At 40.8% G+C, this 21,428-nt stretch overlaps 1 protein-coding gene across 4 annotated transcripts in view; it reads left to right on the top strand.

Moving 5' to 3' along the window:
• GRIA1 (glutamate ionotropic receptor AMPA type subunit 1) overlaps window positions 1–21,428 on the top strand; it is a 327,528-nt gene that overhangs the window by 258,973 nt on the left and 47,127 nt on the right. For all 4 annotated transcript variants that reach the window (XM_073010569.1, XM_073010568.1, XM_008015072.3 and 1 more), the window contains exon 12: window positions 19,024–19,222. In XM_073010569.1, the coding sequence (XP_072866670.1) occupies window positions 19,024–19,222 (199 nt within the window). The remainder of the gene's footprint in view (window positions 1–19,023; window positions 19,223–21,428) is intronic.

Genomic DNA, 21,428 nt, shown 5'->3' with positions numbered 1-21,428 from the left:
TTAAACATCTTGATTTACATACTTCCAGATACTTATCTCTGCCAAGGCTGAGTTTTTAAATGGGGCCATATAGTGTATTCTGTTTTACAATCTGATTTTTTTTCATTTCACCTCATATGGTCCATTTTTTTCCCATGTCATCTTTCATTTCTAAGAGTAGTAACTGCTCCTACCAGGTATCTACACTGGTCCAGATAAGCACGTTGTGCTCATCCTCACAACAGCTCTTTTAGGTTGTTCCTGTTCTTATCCCCATTTTCTAGGTATCCCCATTTCACAGCTAGGTGAAACCAAAGTTCAGACATGTGAAATGACTTGCCCCAAATCACACAAGTTAATAAATGGCAGGGGCAGGGGTAGGAAGTCTGTGCGACTGCTGAACTTCCACTTAATAATTGTTTTTACTGCCTCAGAAAGAGCTGAGTGTCCCTTTGAAGAAATGGTTGGGGAGTTTCTGGGTAAAGAGAGGAAGAGAGACTGTTTCCTGCCTCTGAGGGCTGTTCTGCTAGCTCAGTTGGGGATATGTGGGAGGGAGGGACTGAGTGTGCAGGGAACTGAGTAGGGTGAAAAAATACCTGGCAAACAGAGGATTTTCAATGGGTTATTTTAAGTAAAATAGCTCCTTTTAATATGTGCCTTGTGCTGGAGTTAACAAACGTTAATTAAAGCAGAAGCACATATTGTTATTTTATCTCCCATTTGCTTATGGGTTGGGGTATATTTTTAAAAAGCCCACAACATCCCACATTTAAATATGTTCCCAGCCCTAAGGACTTTAAATGCCAGAGATATGTTTGGCCACAGATGACAATGCAGGCCCACACCTGGCCCACTGAGGCAGAGACCCAGGCCCTTGGAGCCCATCTCACCTCTGAAAATGAGCTGATGGATCAGCAGATAGTAAGAGCTCTGGGGGTGGGGGCCTCTGGATGCAGAGAAACCATATGTTTTGGTATTATGGGCCGTCCGGCAGGCAGCTATAAAAAGAGAATAGCTTCTTCTAAGAACTTAAGCCCAAAAATACACAGGAGGAAATGGGAGGAAGTCCCATTTATAACATGAGTGTGTTGCCAAATATTCTTTTGTGTCTAGGAACTGTGGTAAGTGGTGCTTGAGACCTGAGAAGGTAAAGCTTGAGAAAGGAGGGTGGTGACCCTGGTCTAAGCTGGACCCCTTCTCAGCACAGTGGAAATCACGTGAGTGGGATCAGATGGATCTGGGCTCACATTTCAATTCCCTCACTTGTTCTGTGACCTTAACTAAATTATTTATTCAGTCTGAATCTGTTTCCTCTTTTATCAAAAGGGGATGTGTTAGTTTGTTTTGTATCACTATAAAGGAACAACTGAGGCTAGGTAATTCCTAAAGAAAAGAGGTTTATTTGGCTCACAGTTCTGCGGGCTATACCAGCATGGCACCAGCATCTGCACAGCTCTTCTGGTGAGGCCTCAGGAAGCTTTTACTCATGGCAGAAGGCAAAAGGGAGCAGGTGTGCCACATGGCAAGAGAGGGGGCAAGAGAGAGGAGGAAGTGCCAAGCTTGTTTAAACAACCAACGGTTGCATGAACTGATGGAGCAAGAACTCGCTCATTACCATAGGGAGGGTACCAAGTCACTCATGAGTGATTTGCCCCCATGACAAACACGTCCCACCAGGCCCCACCTGCAACATTGACGATCACATTTCAACATGAGATTTGGAGAAGACGAACATCCAGACTCTTTCAGGGTATATACCTACCTGGCTCGAAGAAAAAGATGGGAATTAGATAAATGTCAAGTGTCTTCTATAGTATCCAGCTCAGAGTTGGTTCTCAGAGAACAGTGGCTATGATGGTGAATATGTTTTGGGCAAAGTGAAATTGTTGCTTGTTCACATTCTTGTCCGCACTTCCACACCATAGTACAGGCTGTTCCTGCTCCAAGAAATGCCTTTCTTTCTATTTCAGAAAGTTCAAAGCCAGCCTGCCCTGCAGAGCCCAGTTACATGACATCTCTTTCCATGAAACCTTTCCAAAGTTTTCCCAGTGGGGTGTAGCCTTTCCCACCTCTGCATGTCCTTAGCACTTAATCAGTGACCGTCTATGCTGTTCACTGCAGCACAGCTATCATAGTTGTTTCTGTGTGGGTTACATCTCTTCCATTAAACTGATTTTCTCTTAGGTATTTCCCTTCATGCTTGGTGTGTAGTCAGTCCTCAGTAAACATTTGTGTAATCATTCGTGTATTCAGTATATGTTCACTGAGCACCTATTATGTGCCAGGCACTATGCTAGTGCTGAGGGTATAGCAGTGAATGACATTGATAAGACCCCTGCCCTCGCTGAAGTTACACATTAGTGGAGGGAGATAGATAATAAATGAATAAACAAGTCAATTGGTAAATATATAGTTATATAAAGATCACATATACTTTGATAAGTGCTATGAAAGAAATGAAAAAAATAAGAAACAAGATGGGTGATGGAGGTAATGATACTTAGAGTGGTGCATATGAAGAGGTGACATTTGAGCTGAAACCTGAAGGGTAGTAGGAGGCAGGTTTGGAACAATTTCTGGGAAGTGAGTTCCAGGTAAGGGGATAAACAAAATTGCAAAGGTCTCGACGTAAGAAAGACTTCGGTGTTTTCTAGAAACAAGAAGATCAAAGTGGCTAGAACATAGCGTGGAAGAAAAGACAGTACAAGAGGAGACAAGAGGCAGGTTGGCTCAGGGAGTGCCTTAGTAGGATACTTGGATTTTATCTTCTAAGTGGGACAGACTTTAAGTGGGGTGGGAACAACATGGTCCTACTTAGAGTTTAAAAAGATCTCTCTGGCTCTTGTGTGAACGTGGATTGTATAAGGACAAGAGAAGAGGCAAGGAAATGTTATGCTAGGATCTACTATCTGGAATGCTGCCTATGAAGATGAGGGGATGATTGGACTGGATGGGCTAGATGTGTGGGTGAGGGAAAGAGACAAGTCAGAAATGACTCCCTGGTGTTAGGCTCGAATAGCAGGGTGGACAGTGGTGCCATTTCCTGAGATGAGGAAAATGGAGAAGTATGAGTCTTGTATTTATTTGCACATATTTTGTGAGGGTTCATTGAGAATTTTGTGTTGGATACTTCAAGTCTAAGGTACCAAGTATGCAGTTAAATATATACATTTAGAAAACAGGAGAGGGGATAGAGATCTAAATTGGGGAGTTTTCAGCCTCTAAGTATAAAGGCCATAAGTCTGGAGGAGATCATGAGAGCAAGACTGGAGACAGGGATAGGAAGAGGGCTGAGGCTTGAGCTTTGGACACAGCAATAGCTCAAGATTAAACAGAAAGAAGAAACCAGCAAAGGAGACTAAGATGGGCCAAACTGTGAGGCAGGAGGAGACCGAGGAGCATGTGGGGCCTAGAAGCTAAGAGAAGTGTTTTCAGAAGAAATTATTGTCATCATCATCATTATGAGTAACATCTTGAGCTCTGCCATGTCTGTGGTAAGTGTGAGATGTGACTTACTAAATTCACAAGTCATGAGATGGGATTCATTATCTCCCTTTTTCAGGTATGAAAACTGAGGCTTAGAGAGAGTCCTATTCCATTTGTGTTGCTATAAAGGCTTACCCCAGGCTGGGTAATTTATGCAGAAAAGAAGTTTATTTAGCTCACGTTTCTGTAGGCTGTACAAGAAGCATGGTGCCAGCATCTGCTTCTGATGAGGGCCTCAGGCTGCTCCCACTCGTGGAGGAAGGCAAGGGGGAGCTGGCATGTGCAGATCATATGGAGAGAGAGGGAGAAAGAGAGAAGAAGATGCCAGGCTCTTTTTAACAGTCAGATCTTGTGGGAACTAATAGAGCAAGAAATCACTTATTACCATGAGGAGGGCACCAAACCCGTCATGAGGGATCTACCCCCGTGACCCTAACACCTGCCACCACGCCCCACCTCCAAGACTGGGGATCAAATTTCAACATGAGATTTGGAGGGACAAACATCCAAACTATATCAGAGAGTGAACCAAAGAATGAATGAATGAATGAATGAATGAATGAACGAATGAATCTACATCCATTTTTTTGCAAACTGCCCACACTACGCTCCCATAGCCTACCTAACTGGAAAAAAATAGGAACAAAAGATGATTCTCTTTGAAATACAGCCTGCAAATGCTAGAATAGTATACCAGCTTACAGAGCACTGGGCTTTCCTTAGAGCTTGTTGTCCAACCCCCAGCCTCCCAACCCTGAGACTCACCCCCAGAGTGCAGGGCCCTCCCCCATCTGGAGTGCTGGAACACAGTGACCGGCAGCTGGGGCAATTAAAATGAATCACTCCAGCTCTGCCAGGGAAGAGCTGAGTGATTTGCAGCTGGTGACAAATGGGATGATTTGCCACCCAGACGCAGCATCTTGGATGAAGTGGCCTCATCAGTGGAATTGTTGCATTTGGCCAGCGCTAATTACCCTGGTCTAGGAACCTCGATGCCCAGTATCAAGTGAGCCTCTCTCTGAACACAGCTCAGCTCAGTAATTAGTCAAGATGGACTTTTTTCTCCCAGTAATTTAGAGACAGGCCATCTGAGCCTGTGCCTTTATGCCCGTTTTCATTCCTTTTTATAAATAGCCGTTTGAAGCAGAGGACAAAGGGAAATAGGTTGCACTCAGTGACCTCTTGAGCTCAGTTGAATGAAGGCACACAGGAGGTGTCCCTTCTGTCCCCTTCCTCTTGGGGATGACAGGACGTGTTTTTGAAATAAAGAAGAATGTCCATATCCAACTCCTTGTCAGAGATGTCCCAGAGGGGAGGTTGCTGGGATCAAGAGTTGATTGCTGCTTAATAACTTTCCACTCCCTACACTGGCCCCAAGAGTCTGCTTTCCTGAAGGCCCCCCGCCTTAGTGTCTGCTCCCCCTGCCCCTCTACCCAGGTTGCTGCTCCTCACACTGTGTGCATTCCTCCATCCTGAAGGACTTATTCTCTGCCAGCCAACTTTGCTACCTGCTTCAATAGTATTTTTATTTTAAATTCTTAAGAATACCTGTAAGATGAGTACAACCATCACTCCATTTTGTAAAGAACTAAGAACAGGCCAGGCATGGTGGCCCACGCCTGTAATCCCAGCACTTTAGGAGGCTGAGGTGGCCAGATCATGAGGTCAGGAGATCGAGACCATCCTGGCCAACATGGTGAAACCCCGTCTCTACTAAAAGTACAAAAAAATTAGCTGGGCGTGGTGGCACACATTTGTAATCCCAGCTACTCAGGAGGCTGAAGCAGGAGAATCGCTTGAGCCTAGGAGGCAGATGTTACAGTGATCCAAGATCACACCACTGCACTCCAGCCTGGGCAACAAGAGTGAGACTCTCAAAAAAAAAAAAAAAAAAAAAAGAAGAAGAAGGAGAAGTAAGCACAAAGAGATGTAGTGATTTGCCCAAAGTCATACAACCAATAAGAAACAAGGCAGGATGCCCTCCAGCTTCATCTGAACCCTGAGCCCATTCTCTTGACAGAGAATGACAGTACCCTCTCTGCTTTCTCTGTAAGGATCGCACAATAATAATTGTCAAACAAATCATGGCAATAGGTTATCTGGGTGTTTGTGCAGAAGAATTAATAACTGGATAGATGGTTTTAAAAATATGTCAACTACTGTTGCATATTAGCTTAGATCAAAGGTGTCTGATATTCACAGTAGGGATTGAGAGCAGGAGTCTGCAAACTATGGCCCCCCGGCCAAATCCAGCCTGCTGCCTGTTTTGGCATTCAAGTGTTATTGGAACACAGCCATGCACTTGCGCTTACATATTGTCTATGGCTACTTTTCACTGTGCAACAGCAAAGATGAGTAATGCAACAGAGACCATAAGGCCCGCAAGCCTGAAATATTTACTACCTGGACTTTGACAGAAAAAGTTTGCTGGCCTCTGTTTAAGAGCTATAAATCTAAACTGTGAGATTAGAAGCACACATTTAAAGGCCTGCAATGAATCCTAATCAATAACCAGAACAAGAAATGCCTAACTATCAGAACCCAGAGAACGGTCCCATCAGATCCTTACTATCTTCCATTAGCATCAAGTTATGCCCTAAATGATATATATACTACTTTGTTAACAAAAGGGAAAAAGATCCTTTGCAAAAAGAGACAGCCTGCTTCCAGCACCTGACTCCCAGACCACATCAGAATTCATTTACCCGGAAGGCGTGAACTGTCCATTGAGCATGTTTCCTCTCCCACAGCCCCTGCTCCTGTGGATCACCTAATGCTGTCACTTGGATCTCAGCAGTCGGCCTTCCCCTTCCAATTTCTGTGGGCTCTGCAGTGTTTTTCACCCATCATCATCATTGTTAATCAATAAATACCATAAACAACAATCGTAGTAACATCTTAAATCAATACAGCTGAGTGATTATATTGTAATGGAAGAATGATAGTGGTTTAACGGGAATACAGAAGGGGTGGCTCAGAACCATGCTGGCAAAGGTTGGGGAAGTTTACAGAGGAGGTGAGATCTTACTCACCTCTTCTATTTTACATCTACTATTTTATATCTACTGGCATTCTCCCAGCCCTGTACCTGTTCTGCTTGGTGATCTCCCACTCCTACTTCAAAATCTAACACAATATCTCCTCTTCTGGTAAATTTTCCTGACCTCTGCTAGCAGAGTAATTAGCAAGCCCTTCTGTGTTCCTTCCATGCTACCTTCTTACTTCTCATATAACTAAGATAGTAGAATAATTATTGTCTATGACATTTACATAAGATGGTGACGATGGCTTAACAGAGTGCTAACTATACTATGAGCTAACCATACTATGCTGAGCACTTTGCAGAAAATCTGTGGTGTCTGACATTAAATTTTATGTTTCTTAATCAGTAGGCTCCACTGCCTTCCTGTCTTCTCTATCAGACTGAGCCCACAGAAGGGAGAGATCATGGCATGTTCACTTTTATCTCCCCAATGACCAGCAGCGTCTGCCATATAAGAAATGCTTGCAAAGTAAATGAAAAAATAGTATGGTACTCACAGTCCTAGAGATTCCTATCTCCTGGTTCTTCAACCAAACGCTAATCTGGGTAATGCTATGAAGAGATTTTATAGAGGTAATTAAAATCTCAGTCAGTTCACTTTAAGACACAGAGATTATCTAGGTGGGTCTGGCCCAATCAGGTGAGCTCTCAATAAGCAAGAAGTCATCTCCAGCTAGTGAATGTCAGAGAGATTCAAAAAATGAGAAGGATTTGACACACTATTGTGGGCTTAAAGATGAAGGAAGTCAAGTGATGAGAAATGCAGCAACTTCTAGAAGATGACAGCCAGCAAGGAAACAGTGACCTCAATCCTATAACCACAAGGAGATGAATTCTGCCAACAACCAGTGAGCTTGGAAGAGATAAGAACCACAGTTCCAGCCAACACCTTGGCTTCAGACTAGATAGACCCCGAGAAGAGAATCTGGCCACCCTTAGACAGACCTCTAATCTACAGAACTGTGAGATAATAAATGAATGTTGCTATAAGCTGCTGTGTTTGTGTCACTGTGTTATGCAACAGTAGAATACAAATACAAGCAGGTTTCCAATTCTATCAGATATTGGTGGTCAGACTGCTGACCAAAAGTTCCACTGGGCTTTGAAGAAGTCAGTGTTGCTGAGATCCAACATCACAGAGGAGTCATGAGTTAAGGAAGTCCATGCCCACCCATAAATGAATCAGAATAAGGTGAGGGAGATAGTGTCCTGCAATAGCTAAAGTGCTGGATAAGAAATATGAAATCTCAGTTTATAGTCCCAGCTCTGTCATTGCCTTACTGTGTGACTCTGGGCCAGTCATCTTAGGTCTTTGAATTACAGTTCTCTTATCTGCAAGATCAAAATATTCCTACTTCTCCCATCCGTTTTACAGGGCTGTAAATAAGGTTGAAGTAAGATAATAGGTTCAACAAGCCACATAAGTTGTAGCCAGTTCTGCAGGCAAAAAAAAAAAAAAAGGGATTCCTCAAATACCTACGGGGGGGTTGGGAAGAGCCAGGCCAAGTTGCAAGGCTAATAAAATTCAGGTGACTAGGCAGACAGACCTCCAAGGGCTTCAGATCACAGCTGTTTCTTCCCTGCCAAGAAAAGTGCTGCTTTGCCCTGTGGCTCCCTGGGAGAATAATCATCATCAAAAAAAGTAATGTTTTGTGTTTCAACAGCACTTTTCCAAGTGCTTTCCCCTGTACCATTTTAATTCCAACAGCTTGTATCCGTTAAAGGAAAGCAATGGACTAAGAGTCTTTCTAGTTTTGAAAGTTTTGGTTTCTCACAGTGAAGTAGGGTAAGTCTAACCTATTATACAGAGCAGGAAGACAGAGGCCCAGCTAGGCAGGTGACTCACCAAGTTATGGAGATGGTCAGTGAAAGAGCAAAGGCTCTCATTCCCAGCCCTGGCCTCTAATAATTCTAGCTCCCTGCCTTTAGTATGGAGCTGGGAAAATGTAGCTTTCCTGGATAGAGGCCCAGCTTCACCTGAACGAGTTCCAAATTGAAGGTAGGGAGGATTGCCTTGCCCTCAAGTTCCTCTCTTGCGAATTACATGCAAATGAAGCTTTGGGATTAAGTCAGACTTTGAACTTTTTCCCCCAGCTCTCTAGTTATTCCAGAAATGACAGTTGCTGGCTATTAAGCAGCAAACTCTTTCTTTGGTATTGTCATTAAGTAGGCGGGGATGTGAGGACTATGGTTCACGGTAGACTGAAAAAAAAAAACATAAAAATATCAATTAAAAGAGAACAGGGAAGAAGGAGTCTTAGATGTGTGGAACTTCTGTGGGAAGGCTTTGGGCTTCACTAGATGATCCTGAACTTGGGATGGCTTCGCTGGGTTCTTCAGTTTAGGGATGTTAGAAAAGGAGGCAGCCATCCTGAACACTTGGTTTGATGCCATGACTCCAGACACCTTGGACCATATACAGTTTTGGATTCTCCTGACCCTGACAATTCTTCCCAGGGTCCAAAATCCAATGTGCATAGAGATGCCAGGTTATAAGACAGACATTATTTATGCATTCATTTACTAATGAGGGTCTGCTCCATGCTGAGCACTGGAGATACAATGCTATACCAAAGAATTAAAAGATTCCTTTGCTTTCATGGAGCTTATGGTCTAGGGGAACAAAGACAATAGAAGAGGCAAACAGATGCCATAGTTATGCTGCTATGAGAGCTACACAAGGCTCTGAGTCTTACACTTGAATACTAAAAATGTAATGGTTAGGATGAGGTCTGAAGGATGAATAGGGGCTGATGCATTGATCAGGGGAAAGAGCAGCATGTGATAAGGATGGGAGCCTTTTGAATATGAGGGGCCAGACAAACAGCTGTATGACCAGAGTACAGCAAGTATGTTGCTGGGTGACATTGGAGAGTGAACCAGGGGCCAGACCACACAAGGCCTCAAGGCTCATCAAAGAGTTTGAATTTATTCCAAGTGTTAAAAGAAAAGCTTTGGTGGGTTTTAAGCAGAAAAGCAACATGGTGCAATTAATATGTTTCAAAAGATCACTCTGGCTACCTTGTACAGGTAGCTTTGTACAGGTGGGCAGTGGGGGCATAGAGGACGGGATGGAGGCAAGAAGTCCAGTTCAGTCTCAAGTGACATCAACAAGATGGCAGAGCCAGGCACAGTGGCACATGCCTGTACTCCTAGCTACTTCGAAGGCTGAGGCAGGAGGATTGCTTGAGCACAGGAGTTCTGGGCTGTAGTGTGTTATGCCGATCAGGTGTCCACACTAAGTTTGGAATCAATATAGTGACGTCCCAGGAGCAGGGGACCACAAGGTTGCCTAAGGAGGGGTGAACTGGGCCAGACTGGAGTTGGAGCAGGTCAAAACTCCAATGCTGATCAGTTATGGGATCGTGCCTGTACATAGCAACTGCACTCCAGCCTGGGCAACATAGTGAGACACTATCTCTAAAAAATAATACATAAAACAAGATGGCAGAATAGGAGATAACCTGCTCATATCCGCCTAACAACAATAAGAATTCTGCAACCATCCGCAGGAAAAAAAAAGTCTCTCTGCAGGAGCGTTGAGTTTCAGGTAGGAGGTTATAAAACCCTGGTAGAGCCCAATACCTAAGAAGGCTGTTTTAAGAGTGTAGAATAGCACCCAGGTAGCAAACTTAATCATGCTCTTAGGTTCAAACCTGTAAACAACTTTGTTCATGAAAGGGCTTGGCTTCAGCCCTATTTGGCTTTGAGCCTGCAACCAACACCATCTGCCAATCGGTCCAGGAGAAATCATGCACCTTTGTGCCTCTGCAGAAAGTTTTGATTGCCTGCCGACACTAGTCTTGCCAGTGGATCTGAAAGTTATCCGGCAGTTTGACTCCAGCCCCCTACAGCTGTAGGCCCAGCTTATTACAGCTTGCACAAAGGAAGCTCACTCATACCTCACAGACCGGAAATTGCCTGTCCATAGGAACCTCTGTGATAGCCAACAAGGCTCCACCCCACAGCAGATCCAGAGGGGGCCCAGTCTTAGCTTTCACCTCCTTGCTACAGTTGGGAAACTCCCCCACCCATGCAGGAAATTGGTTGGGAAGTACACACATCTGGGCTACTAGGGTGAGCTCACCAGCATCTATGCCACAGTGGATCCTGCGGGGGCCCAGTCTTGGCTTTAGTTCCACTTAAACTGCAGTAAGAGAACTGCCCTGCCCATGCAGGAAACTGCTGTGAGCACACATGTCTGGAACACTGTGGGCAGGCTTGCCAACCTCTGTTCCACAGCTCCTCTCACTATAGTCAGGAAATTGTACCACTTATTCAGGGATCTGTCAGAAAACACAAAGCCATATGGACCAATGAGACAGGCTTCTGAACTCAGGTTCCTACCCATCTTTCCCACACAGCTCTGGTAGCCCCTTTGACTCTTCTCTAGGTCCGACTAAGCTGGAGTACCATCCCAACCTCTAAGTCCTCACAAGACTTACAGAGAACCCTAGATTAGGGTACCCTCTAGCGTTGAAATGACTGCAGCAGTCACAGACTCTGACAACAGATTAGATTGCATAGATTTCTGGACAGGCCAACTGAAGGATGAGCACAAACAAGGCCAGACTGCAAAGATTAGAATAAATATCTAACTCTTCATTGTACGAGATTGATGTACATCCACAAGCATTAAGAACAATCTTGGAAGTATGACTTCACCTAATGGACAAAACATGACACCAATGAGGGACCCTAAAGAGATGAAAATATGTGATCTGTTGGACAAGTAATTCAAAATAGCTGTGTGATTTAGAACTTAAAATATAATAATTAAAAATTTTTTTTTAATTAAAAAAAGAGACAAAATAGCTATGTTAAGGAAGCTCAGTGAATTTTAAGAAAACACAGAGAAACAATTCAACAATTTAACAGAGAGACTGAAATAATAAAAAAATTCTGGAACTGAAAAATACAAATGAATGAAAAAATTTTTAAATGCAATAGAAAGCATAAACAGCACAAGTTAATCAAGCAGAAGAAGGAATCAATGAGCTTGAAAACAGGCTCCTTGAAAACACAGCCAAAGGAGGAAAAAAAGAAGAATGAAAAAGAACAAAGAAAGCTTATAGAATCTATGGAATAGCATCAAAAGAGCAAATATTTTGGTCATTGAAGTTCAACAGGGAGAAGAAAAACACAAAAGGGTAGATGGCTTATGTAAAGAAATAACAGAGACCTATCCAAACCTAAAGAAAAATATAATTATCCAGGTAGAGGAAGGTCAAAAGTCACCAATAGGATTCAACCCAAATAAGACTATCTCAGACATGTTATAATCAAACTTTCAGAGGTCAAGGACAAAGAGAATTCTAAAAGCAGCAAGAGAAAAGAAGCAAATAACATGTAAGAGAATTCCAACACACCTGGCAACAGACTTCTCAGCAAAAACTTTGCAGACCAGGAGGAAGTACTCTTGGTGACACATTAGGAGTACTGAATGAAAAGATGAAAACTTGCTAACCAATAAGCCTGTACCCAGAAAAGCTATTTGTCAGAATTGAAGGAGACATAAAGACTTTCCTGGACAAATGAAAGACCCAGAAATTCGTCACCATCAGACAGTCTTACTAGAAATGTTAAAGAGAGTTTTTCAAATGGGAAGAAAAAGACACTGTGTAATAATAAAACATATAAAGTTATAAAACTCACTGGTAAAAGCAAATATACAGACATTCACAATATTCTGATATTATAATCATGGTGTGTAAACCACTTACATTATTAGTACAAAAACTAAAAGACAAAACTATGAAAAATAACAATAACTACAATAATATGTTAAGAGATAGAGCTACTGAATGTTTATTGTAAGCCTCATGGTAGCCACAAAGCAAAGATTTCTAATAGTTAAACAGAAAATAAAAGCATACTACTAGAGAAAATCTCTTAATCACAAAGAAAAACAGTAAGAAAACACAGAATAAAGAATCTGTTTTTTGAAAACTAGAAAACATGTAACAAAATGGCAGTGGTAAGCCCTGCCTGAATTACCTGAAACGCAATTGCTTAAATCATTCAATTAAAAGACATAGAGTGGCTGAATGAATAAAAATAAATAAGACCCAATTGTATGCCACTCACAAGACAGTCACTTCACTGTCAGACTAAGAGAATACATAGTCTGAAAGAAAAAGGAGGGAACAAGATATTCTGCATAAATTAAAACAAAAAAATGGAGCAGGAGTAGTCACATTTATATCAGAAAAAAATACATTTTCAGGAAAAAAATTGTAACAAAAAAGACAAAGAAAGCAATTATATAATGGTAAAGGAATCAAACACAGCAAGAGAATGTAATAATTATAAATATATATTCAACTAGCATCAGAGCACTTAAATATGTAAAGCAAATATTAATAGATGTAAACAGAACTATACTCTGCAATAAAATAATAGGAGAAACTTCAACACTTTCCACAATAGACAGATCATTCAGACAGAAGATAATCAAAGAAACACCAGACTAGATGTTTCTAGATGCACTCTAGACCAAATGGACCTAACATACATTTACAGAACTTTCCATTCAAGAGTTGTAGGATATACATTCTTTGCAACAGAACATAGATCAGTCTACAGCATGTATCACATACAAAACAAGTATATCACATACATATATCACAATACAAAACAAGTATTAACAAATTTTTAAAAATCAATGTTATATTAAGTATCTTTTATAACCACAGTGCAATAAAACTAGCAATCAATAACAAGAGGAACTTTGGAAACCATACAGAATTACAGAAATTAAACAACATGCTCCTGAACAACCAATCAATGAGGAAATTTTCTAAAATTTTTTAAATTTCGTGAGACAAATGAAAATGAAAACATGACATATGAAAACCTATGAGATACAGCAAGAGGAAAGTTTATAGACATAAACACCTATGTCAAAAAAATAGAAAGATATTAACAACCTAGCACTGAACTTCAAAGACTAAAAAAGCAGAACAAACTAAATCTCAAATTTACAGAAGGAAATAAATCATAAAGACCAGAACATAAATGAATAAAATAGAGGCTAAAAACAACACAAAAGCTCAAAAAGAGTTGCTTTTTGGAAAGACAAAGCTGACAAACCTTTAGCAAGACTAAGAAAAAAAGAAATGACTCAAATAAAATTATAAATGGAAAAGGAGACATTAAAATTGATACCACAGAAATATAAAGGATCATAAGAGACTATTATGATAACTATACACAACAAATTGTAAAACCTGGAAAAAAACAAGTTCTTAGACACGTGCAACCTATCAAAATTAAATTATGAAGATATAGAAAATCTGAAAAGACCAATGACAAGCAATGAGATTGAATCAGTAATAAAAAGTCTCCCATCATTAAAAACCAAGGACTGATGGCTTCACTGCAAAATTCTACCAAATATTTAAAGAAGAACTAATTTAATTCTTCTCAAACTATTCCAAAAAAATTGAAAGGGAGGAAATTGTTCCAAACTCATTCTTTGAAGCCAGAATTACCCTAATCCCAAAACCAGACACAACAAAGAAGAAAACTACAGGCTAATATCCCTGATAAACATAGATGCAATAATCCTCCACAAAATAGTAGCAAACCAAATTCAACAGCACATTAAAAAGATCATGCACCATGATCAAGTAGGATTCAGCCCAGGGATGCAAGAATGGTTCATTATATTCAAATCAATAAACATGATACATCCCATTAATAGAATCAAGAGTGCAAATTATATGATCATTTCAATATATACAGAAAAAGCATTTAATAAAATTCAGCACCCATTTATGATAAAAACCCTCAACAAATTAAGTATAGAAAGAAAATACCTCAACACAATAAAGGCCATATATGACAAACTCACAGCTAACATCATATTGAATAGGGAAAAGTTGAAAACTTTTCCCCTAAGATATGGAACTAGATGAGGATGCCCACTGTCCCCACTTCTATTCAACATTGTACTGGAAGTCCTAGCCTGAGAAATCAGGCAAGAGAAAGAAGTGAAGAGCATTCAAATTGAAAAAGAAGAAGTTAAATTTTCCCTGTTTGCAGATGACATGATCTTCTATATAGAAAAACCTAGAAACTCTGCCAGAAAGCTGATAGAAATTCAACAAAGTTGCAGGGCATAAAATCAAACTACAAAATTAATAGCATTTTTATAGTCTAACAGAAAACTACATGAAAAAGAAATCAAGAAAGCAATTCCATTTACAATTGCTGCACAAAACACATCTAAGAGTAAATTTAACCTAGGAGATAAAATATCTCTATGGTAAAAACTATAAAACATTGATGAAAGAAATTTAAGAGGACACAAGCAAATGGAAAGATATCCATTATTCATAATTGAAAGAATTAATATTGTTAAAATATCCATACTACCCAAAGAATCTACAGATTCAATGCAATTCCTATCATAATATCAATAACATTCTTCACAGAAATAGAAAAATAATCCTAAAATTTGTATGAAACAACAAAAGACCCTGAAGAGCCAAAGCAATCTTGAACAAAAAGAACAAAGCTAGAAGCATCACACTACCTGACTTCAAAATAGACTACAAAGCTATAGTAACCAAAACAGCATGGTACTGGCATTAAAACAGACACAACACACAGACTAATAGAACAAAATAGACAACCCAGAAATTAATCTACACATTTACAGCCAACTGATTTTCAACAAAGGTGTCAAAAATATGCTCTGGGAAAAGGATAATCTCTTCAATAAATGGTGCTGGGAAAATTGGATATCTACATGCAGAATTAAACTAGATCTCTATCTCTCACCATATACCAAAATCACCTCAAAATGAATTAAAGACACAAATATAAGATTCAAAACTATGAAAGTGCTAGATAAAAACATAGGTAAAACGTTTCATGGTAGTGGTCTGGGCAAAGATTTTTTTAATAGAACCTCAAAATCCCAGACAACAAAAGCAAAAATAGACAAATGGATTGCATCAAACTAAAAAGCAAGCATAGCATAGTAAAAGAAGCAATCAACAGAGTGAAGAAACAAGCTACAGAATAGGGTAAAAATATTTGCAAATATGTGTCTCACAAGAGGTAAATATTAAAAATATATAAGGACCCAACAAAAATGCAAACAAGTCAATTAAAAATGGACAAAAAACCTACATAGACTTTTCTCAAAAAATAAGTATACAGATGACCAATAGGTATATGAAAAAGTGTTCCACATCACTAACCATCAGGGAAATACAAATCAAAACCATAGTGAGATATCACCTCACCCTTGTTAGAAAGGCTACTATGAAGAAGACAAAAAATAACAAATGCTAGCAAGGGTGTGAGGAAGGGGAACCCTTATATGCTGTTAGTGGGAACATAAATAGTGCAGCCATTATGGACAGCATTATGGAAGTTCTTCAAAAATTTAAAAATAAAACTACCATATGATCCAACAATCTCACCATTGAGTAAATATACAAAGGAAATTAAATGAGTACATCAAAGAGATATCTGGCACTCTCTTGTTTATTGCAGCACTATTCACAGTAACCGAAATATGGAATCAACGTATGTGCCCATCGACAGATGAATCGATTTTTTAAAAAGTGGTATGTACTCAACGAAATAGTATTCAGCCATAAAAAAGAATGAAATCCTGTCATTTGCAACAACATTAATGGAGCTAGAATACATTATGTTAAGTGAAATAAGCCAAGCACATAAAGACAAGTGCCACATGATCTCACTTATATGTGGAATCTAAAATAAAAAGATCTCATAGCAGTACAGAGTAAAACAGTGGCTCCAGAGACTGGGGAAGTGAGAGGCAGGGGTGATGGGAGGAGATTTTGTTTGTTTGTTTTGTTTTGTTTGAGACGGAGTCTCGCTCTGTGGCCCAGGCTGGAGTGCAGTGGCCGGATCTCAGCTCACTGCAAGCTCCGCCTCCCGGGTTCACGCCATTCTCCTGCCTCAGCCTCCCGAGTAGCTGGGACTACAGGCGCCTGCCACCTGGCCCAGCTAGTTTTTTGTATTTTTTTTTAGTAGAGACAGGTTTTCACCATGTTAGCCAGGATGGTCTCGATCTCCTGACCTCGTTATCCGCCTGTCTCGGCCTCCCAAAGTGCTGGGATTACAGGCTTGAGCCACCACGCCCGGCCGGGAGGAGATTTGTGAACAGGTGCAAAGGCACAGTTAGATAGAAGGAATAAGTTCTTGTGTTCTATTGCACAGTAGGGTGACTATATTTAACAATAATGTATATTTCAAAATAGCTCAAAGATAATATTTTGAATGTACTCACCACAAATAAATGATAAATGTTTGAGGTGATCTACATGCTAATTACTCTGAATTGATCATTATCTAATGTATACATATAGCAAAACATCACCCTGCACCCCATAAATATGTACAATTTTTGTGTGTCAGTTGAAAACAAAATAAAATTTAAAAAATAAAAGTACAGTTTAGAGGCCATTGTGTTCATCCAGATTTGGGAAAGCTGCTGCAGCTTCAAATGACCTCAACACTTGTGTCCGCCACCTACTAAGATGAAAAGAGCACTGGGATAGTTCTATGTGAAGACCGGTGTGATTTTTCAGACCTGTTGTGCACTGGTTCTGGGGCATTGGGGAAGTGATTTTGCCTCTTTGTATCTATCTTGCTTGACTGCTTAATGGAACTCGTATATCCTGGTCTACCTACCTATGATTTTAAATCACACAATCTCATAAATGGAAAAGCGTAAGAGGAAGCAACTGGTCCCTATCCCCGTGTGAACCTTGACCCCTTCTCTTTCCTTCTTAGAGTTGCATCCCCAGCACTTGCTGTCCTGGGGAACCAAGAGTCACCACCAAGTATATCTCTGTAAACGGTTCACTACTTGAACACCTTCAGAAATGGAGAAACGCTCTCAGTCTCAGGATAGCCATCTCAATGTTGTACACCCTATCCATCAAAAATACCTTCCTCATATTTAAGTAGTAGTTGTTGTCCTGAAACTTCTATGAAGTTCTCCTAAATCAGGTCACATAGTACAAGCCTCATGCCAACTCTTCAGTGAACATGTCTCTTCAAGTCTCTTCGTCTGGTTAAATGTTCCCTGTTCCTGCAACTGTTCTTCAGGTGACACAGCTTTGCTCCACTCTCCTGGTCTCATTCATTTCAACAAGTTTTCCTGTCTCTTATTTTCCCCTCCGTGTGAAACACCTAGGAGCATTCTTTTCCACATAGCAAGCAATGACATATATTTGTTGGATTTCTTCGAGTGAACACTGTCTGCCTAAAGTGAAAAGGGATCTCCAAGAAATCAAGGTAGAGTGAAGTGTCAAGGGACGTGGGAATAACATATATAAGGTCAACACAGATAAGCAGTGTGGAACAACAGAGCAAGCCAACAGGCCTGCGTACTTCTCTCCTGAGGCACAGTAGACTCTTGGCTTTCTTTGTAAAACTCATGGGTTGCATTGGTGATTTCTCTGATTGTTAAATATAGGGTTTCAATCAAACACTGTCACCTTTTGAAGACTCTGAGCTTGAGGCTATGAGAGCACTTGTCAGAAAGGGCTTAAAGGTACAGGAGCTCCAGAATAACACTTCCTCGATACATTGAACAAGATGGAAACAGAAATGAAATGCAAATAACTTTATCACTATAGGATTCATTATGATTTGATGCCCTAACTGCTTACCACATAAAATCACCACAAGTCACATGCAAATCAACTTATAATATCTTGGGAAGCCCTGGACTTGGAAGTATCCTATCAGATCAGAGAGAGAAGAGTGGAACTCTTGGCTGGTGATGTTTCTCCTCATCGTTTGGGGGATAAGAGAGGAGAATAGCACTCTGAGAAGTTCAAAGATACATTTCTGACCTCATAATTGATTGTCATATTTGCCTTTTTTTCTCTTTTTATTTCAGCCAAATTATCTTCCTTGGGTGAGTGGGGGAAAGAATTGTGTCTGCACCCCATGGTGACATTCCCCACAATGGCTGGAGTATGACTGTTCTGATTCTATTTCCAATGTATTCTTCCTTCCTTTCCTTCTAGTCCACTATTTTGGTGGCCTTTGCCAGCCAGGGGAGCAATAATAAGGCAGTCTGAAAACATGTCTGAGTCAATCAAATGTTTGCATCATGTGTATAAATGCATTTGCATTCATATGTGTATGCACAAACCATTTGGTGTGTATGTAATTGCTTATGCATATTTGTGATTTTTGTGGGCAAGTGTTGGCATATCTGTGTCTTTGTCATCATGTGTCTTGCTGTTACATATGTGTAAAAGTGAGTGTGAATACGTGCATGTGGGCTTTATCACCCCTGAAAGACAGCAACCCCACAGGTCCATGTCCTTAATAAGGAACAAAATATGGAGTCTCTCTAACATTTGAATTCTCATCTTGCTGACAGAAGAAAAGGGTGCAATAGGGCCTGACAGCTCTGCCGCCAAGCCCCAGACTAGTGCTCAGTCCCTCCCCAGAGTCTTCCACAGTTGATGTCCATGCTGCTGATGCCTCTTCCCTTTGGCCTACAGGTCCCTGTCTGGTCGCATCGTTGGCGGAGTCTGGTGGTTCTTCACCTTGATCATCATCTCCTCATACACAGCCAACCTGGCTGCCTTCCTGACCGTGGAGAGGATGGTGTCTCCCATTGAGAGTGCAGAGGACCTAGCAAAGCAGACAGAAATTGCCTACGGGACGCTGGAAGCAGGATCTACTAAGGAGTTCTTCAGGGTAGGGACATCCTTTGTCCCAAGGCATTTTCTCAAAAGGGAACCACAACTGTCAGTAAAATGTCCTTCTCATTATATAGCCTGAGATAACAGGCAGCCAGAGCAAGTGCTTAACTGACTGTAAGTCAGGGAAACTCAGGACATTTCTAAGCTTTCTACCACCCGCCTGAGAAATCCACATTTCTACATTTGTAGAAGCTTCAAAGCTCCTGCATTAATTTAGATCCCTTGCCTATATCAGTCTGTGCTAATTCTCTAAGGGCTGCAACAAACATCAAATACAATTTCCTCTCTGTTCTCACAGAAACCTTATAGTCTAGTTAGTAATCAATTAGGAACAGCTTATGGACAACAGCTGGACCTGATGCTCTTTGTGTCCCCTTCTATCTCTTAGAAGGAGCTCAGTGAATGTTTGTTGACTTGATGAATCAGAGGATAGTATATGGGAAAAAAAAATAACTGGAAAAAAGTGATCTATTAAATAGTTCCAGGAGAGAGAGAAAATGTGAAGTGGGAGTGGAGGTGGTGAGATGTGTTTTGGCAGGAGACAGTGAGCGGAGGCAAAGGAGCAGAGAGCTTAGGAGCACAGCCTTCAAGGTCAGCAGATGGAGGCCCGGAACCTGGCTCCATCCCTTACTTGTTCTGTGCACTTAGCCTCTGTGACACCGTTTCCATTCATGCATATCATGAGGAGAATAATGTCTATATTAGAGCCTAACAAGACTAAAAGAGATAGGGTATCTAAAGAGGCAAAACAAGGAACAATCAATGGAGGTTCCATATACCATTAGGACTTTAGGAAATGCAAACATCTGGGAGTCATTCTGAAGAATCGGTAGAGAATGAAGCCATACAGGGTAGACATGTAAACATTTCTAGATATCACAAAACCAGGCCAGACCTGAGGAGGCTAAGTACATCCTAGATGAAAGGAACAACTTGAACAAAATGCCCAGAAGCAGGAAAACCTGTGGTTTCCCTGGACTTTAGGGATGTTTGTCCCAGGAGTTGAAGAAACAGTACATGGAACTACCACATATGGATCAAATAAGAATAATAAGAAACATTTGCTACCGTCTACATATGAACCAAGTCCTGTGCTAAGCACACCCTACACGAATTATCTCATTTAATCCTCTCATTAAAGATGAGTTAGAGATTGTCTCTATTTTATAGATTAGAGTTAGGATATGTCCCCATTTTATAGATCAGAAAATTAAAAGTAATCTCCTAAGATCACATGCTAATAGTAGCAGAAGGAGCAGAGAGAGCAGGCTGCCATATTGCCTCAACAAAAGAGAAGGGATCCTGTACAGCCACACCTAGTTATCTCACTACAACTTCATGGAGCAAACTCCAGGCCCGAATAAACCACTGTGGGAGGTGCTGCAGGTTCTTGACCATGGGCTTTGTATTCTGTATGATAGCCAGGAAAGGGAACAAAACCTTAACCATCACTGATCCTAACCCCAAGGCTAAAATCATCAATTTTCAATGTATCAGAGCAAGAAGGTGCCTTAGAGGTCACCTAGTCAGAGCCTGTCATTTTAGAGAGAGGCATTACTTGCTTAAGCTCACTCAGCCAGTTAATAAAAAAGCCACTTACAATCTCATTACACTTCCCTGACATTTTTAGCCTGCAACAAAAGTGTGAAGAAGGTGCCTGTTTCTACTTGTCCATAAAGCCTGTCCTATGCCCCAACCCCTGCTGATGCAGTTAGGGAACCATCTAATTCACTTAACAATGCTCTCAGCCGTATAGTATAGACAACATGCACCAGTCCTCAAAGTACTTTTGCATCTATGGTTTCATTTATGTTTCACCTGCGACCTCAGGCAGAAGAGGTACTTGTGGCAGCCACTTTGTGGATAAGAAATTAAAACTTGGGAAATTCTTTTGATGCAGGTGTCAGGGGTGGGTACCAAATCTGACTTTTCTTGTTCCAACCGAAGTATTCTTGTCACTGAACCACATGGTCTTAATGTGGTGGTGTCATTAAACTGACAAACATTTTTAAAAAGATCACTCAGGATGACAGCTGGGCTTGTGGCCACATCTAGTCTAACTGTATCATTTTATAGGTGGGAAAACTGAGGCCCAGAGAAGAAAACGGTCATGCTTACCTAGTGAGAGGCACGGCTGGGATTTAAAATTTCAAGTCTTTGTTAATCACTATGTCAATTGACATATTACTGCCTCTTGTCCA

Source organism: Chlorocebus sabaeus, chromosome 23 (genome assembly GCF_047675955.1).
Source record: "Chlorocebus sabaeus isolate Y175 chromosome 23, mChlSab1.0.hap1, whole genome shotgun sequence".
NCBI lineage: Eukaryota > Metazoa > Chordata > Mammalia > Primates > Cercopithecidae > Chlorocebus > Chlorocebus sabaeus.
This window is presented reverse-complemented; position numbering and strand designations above follow the sequence as displayed.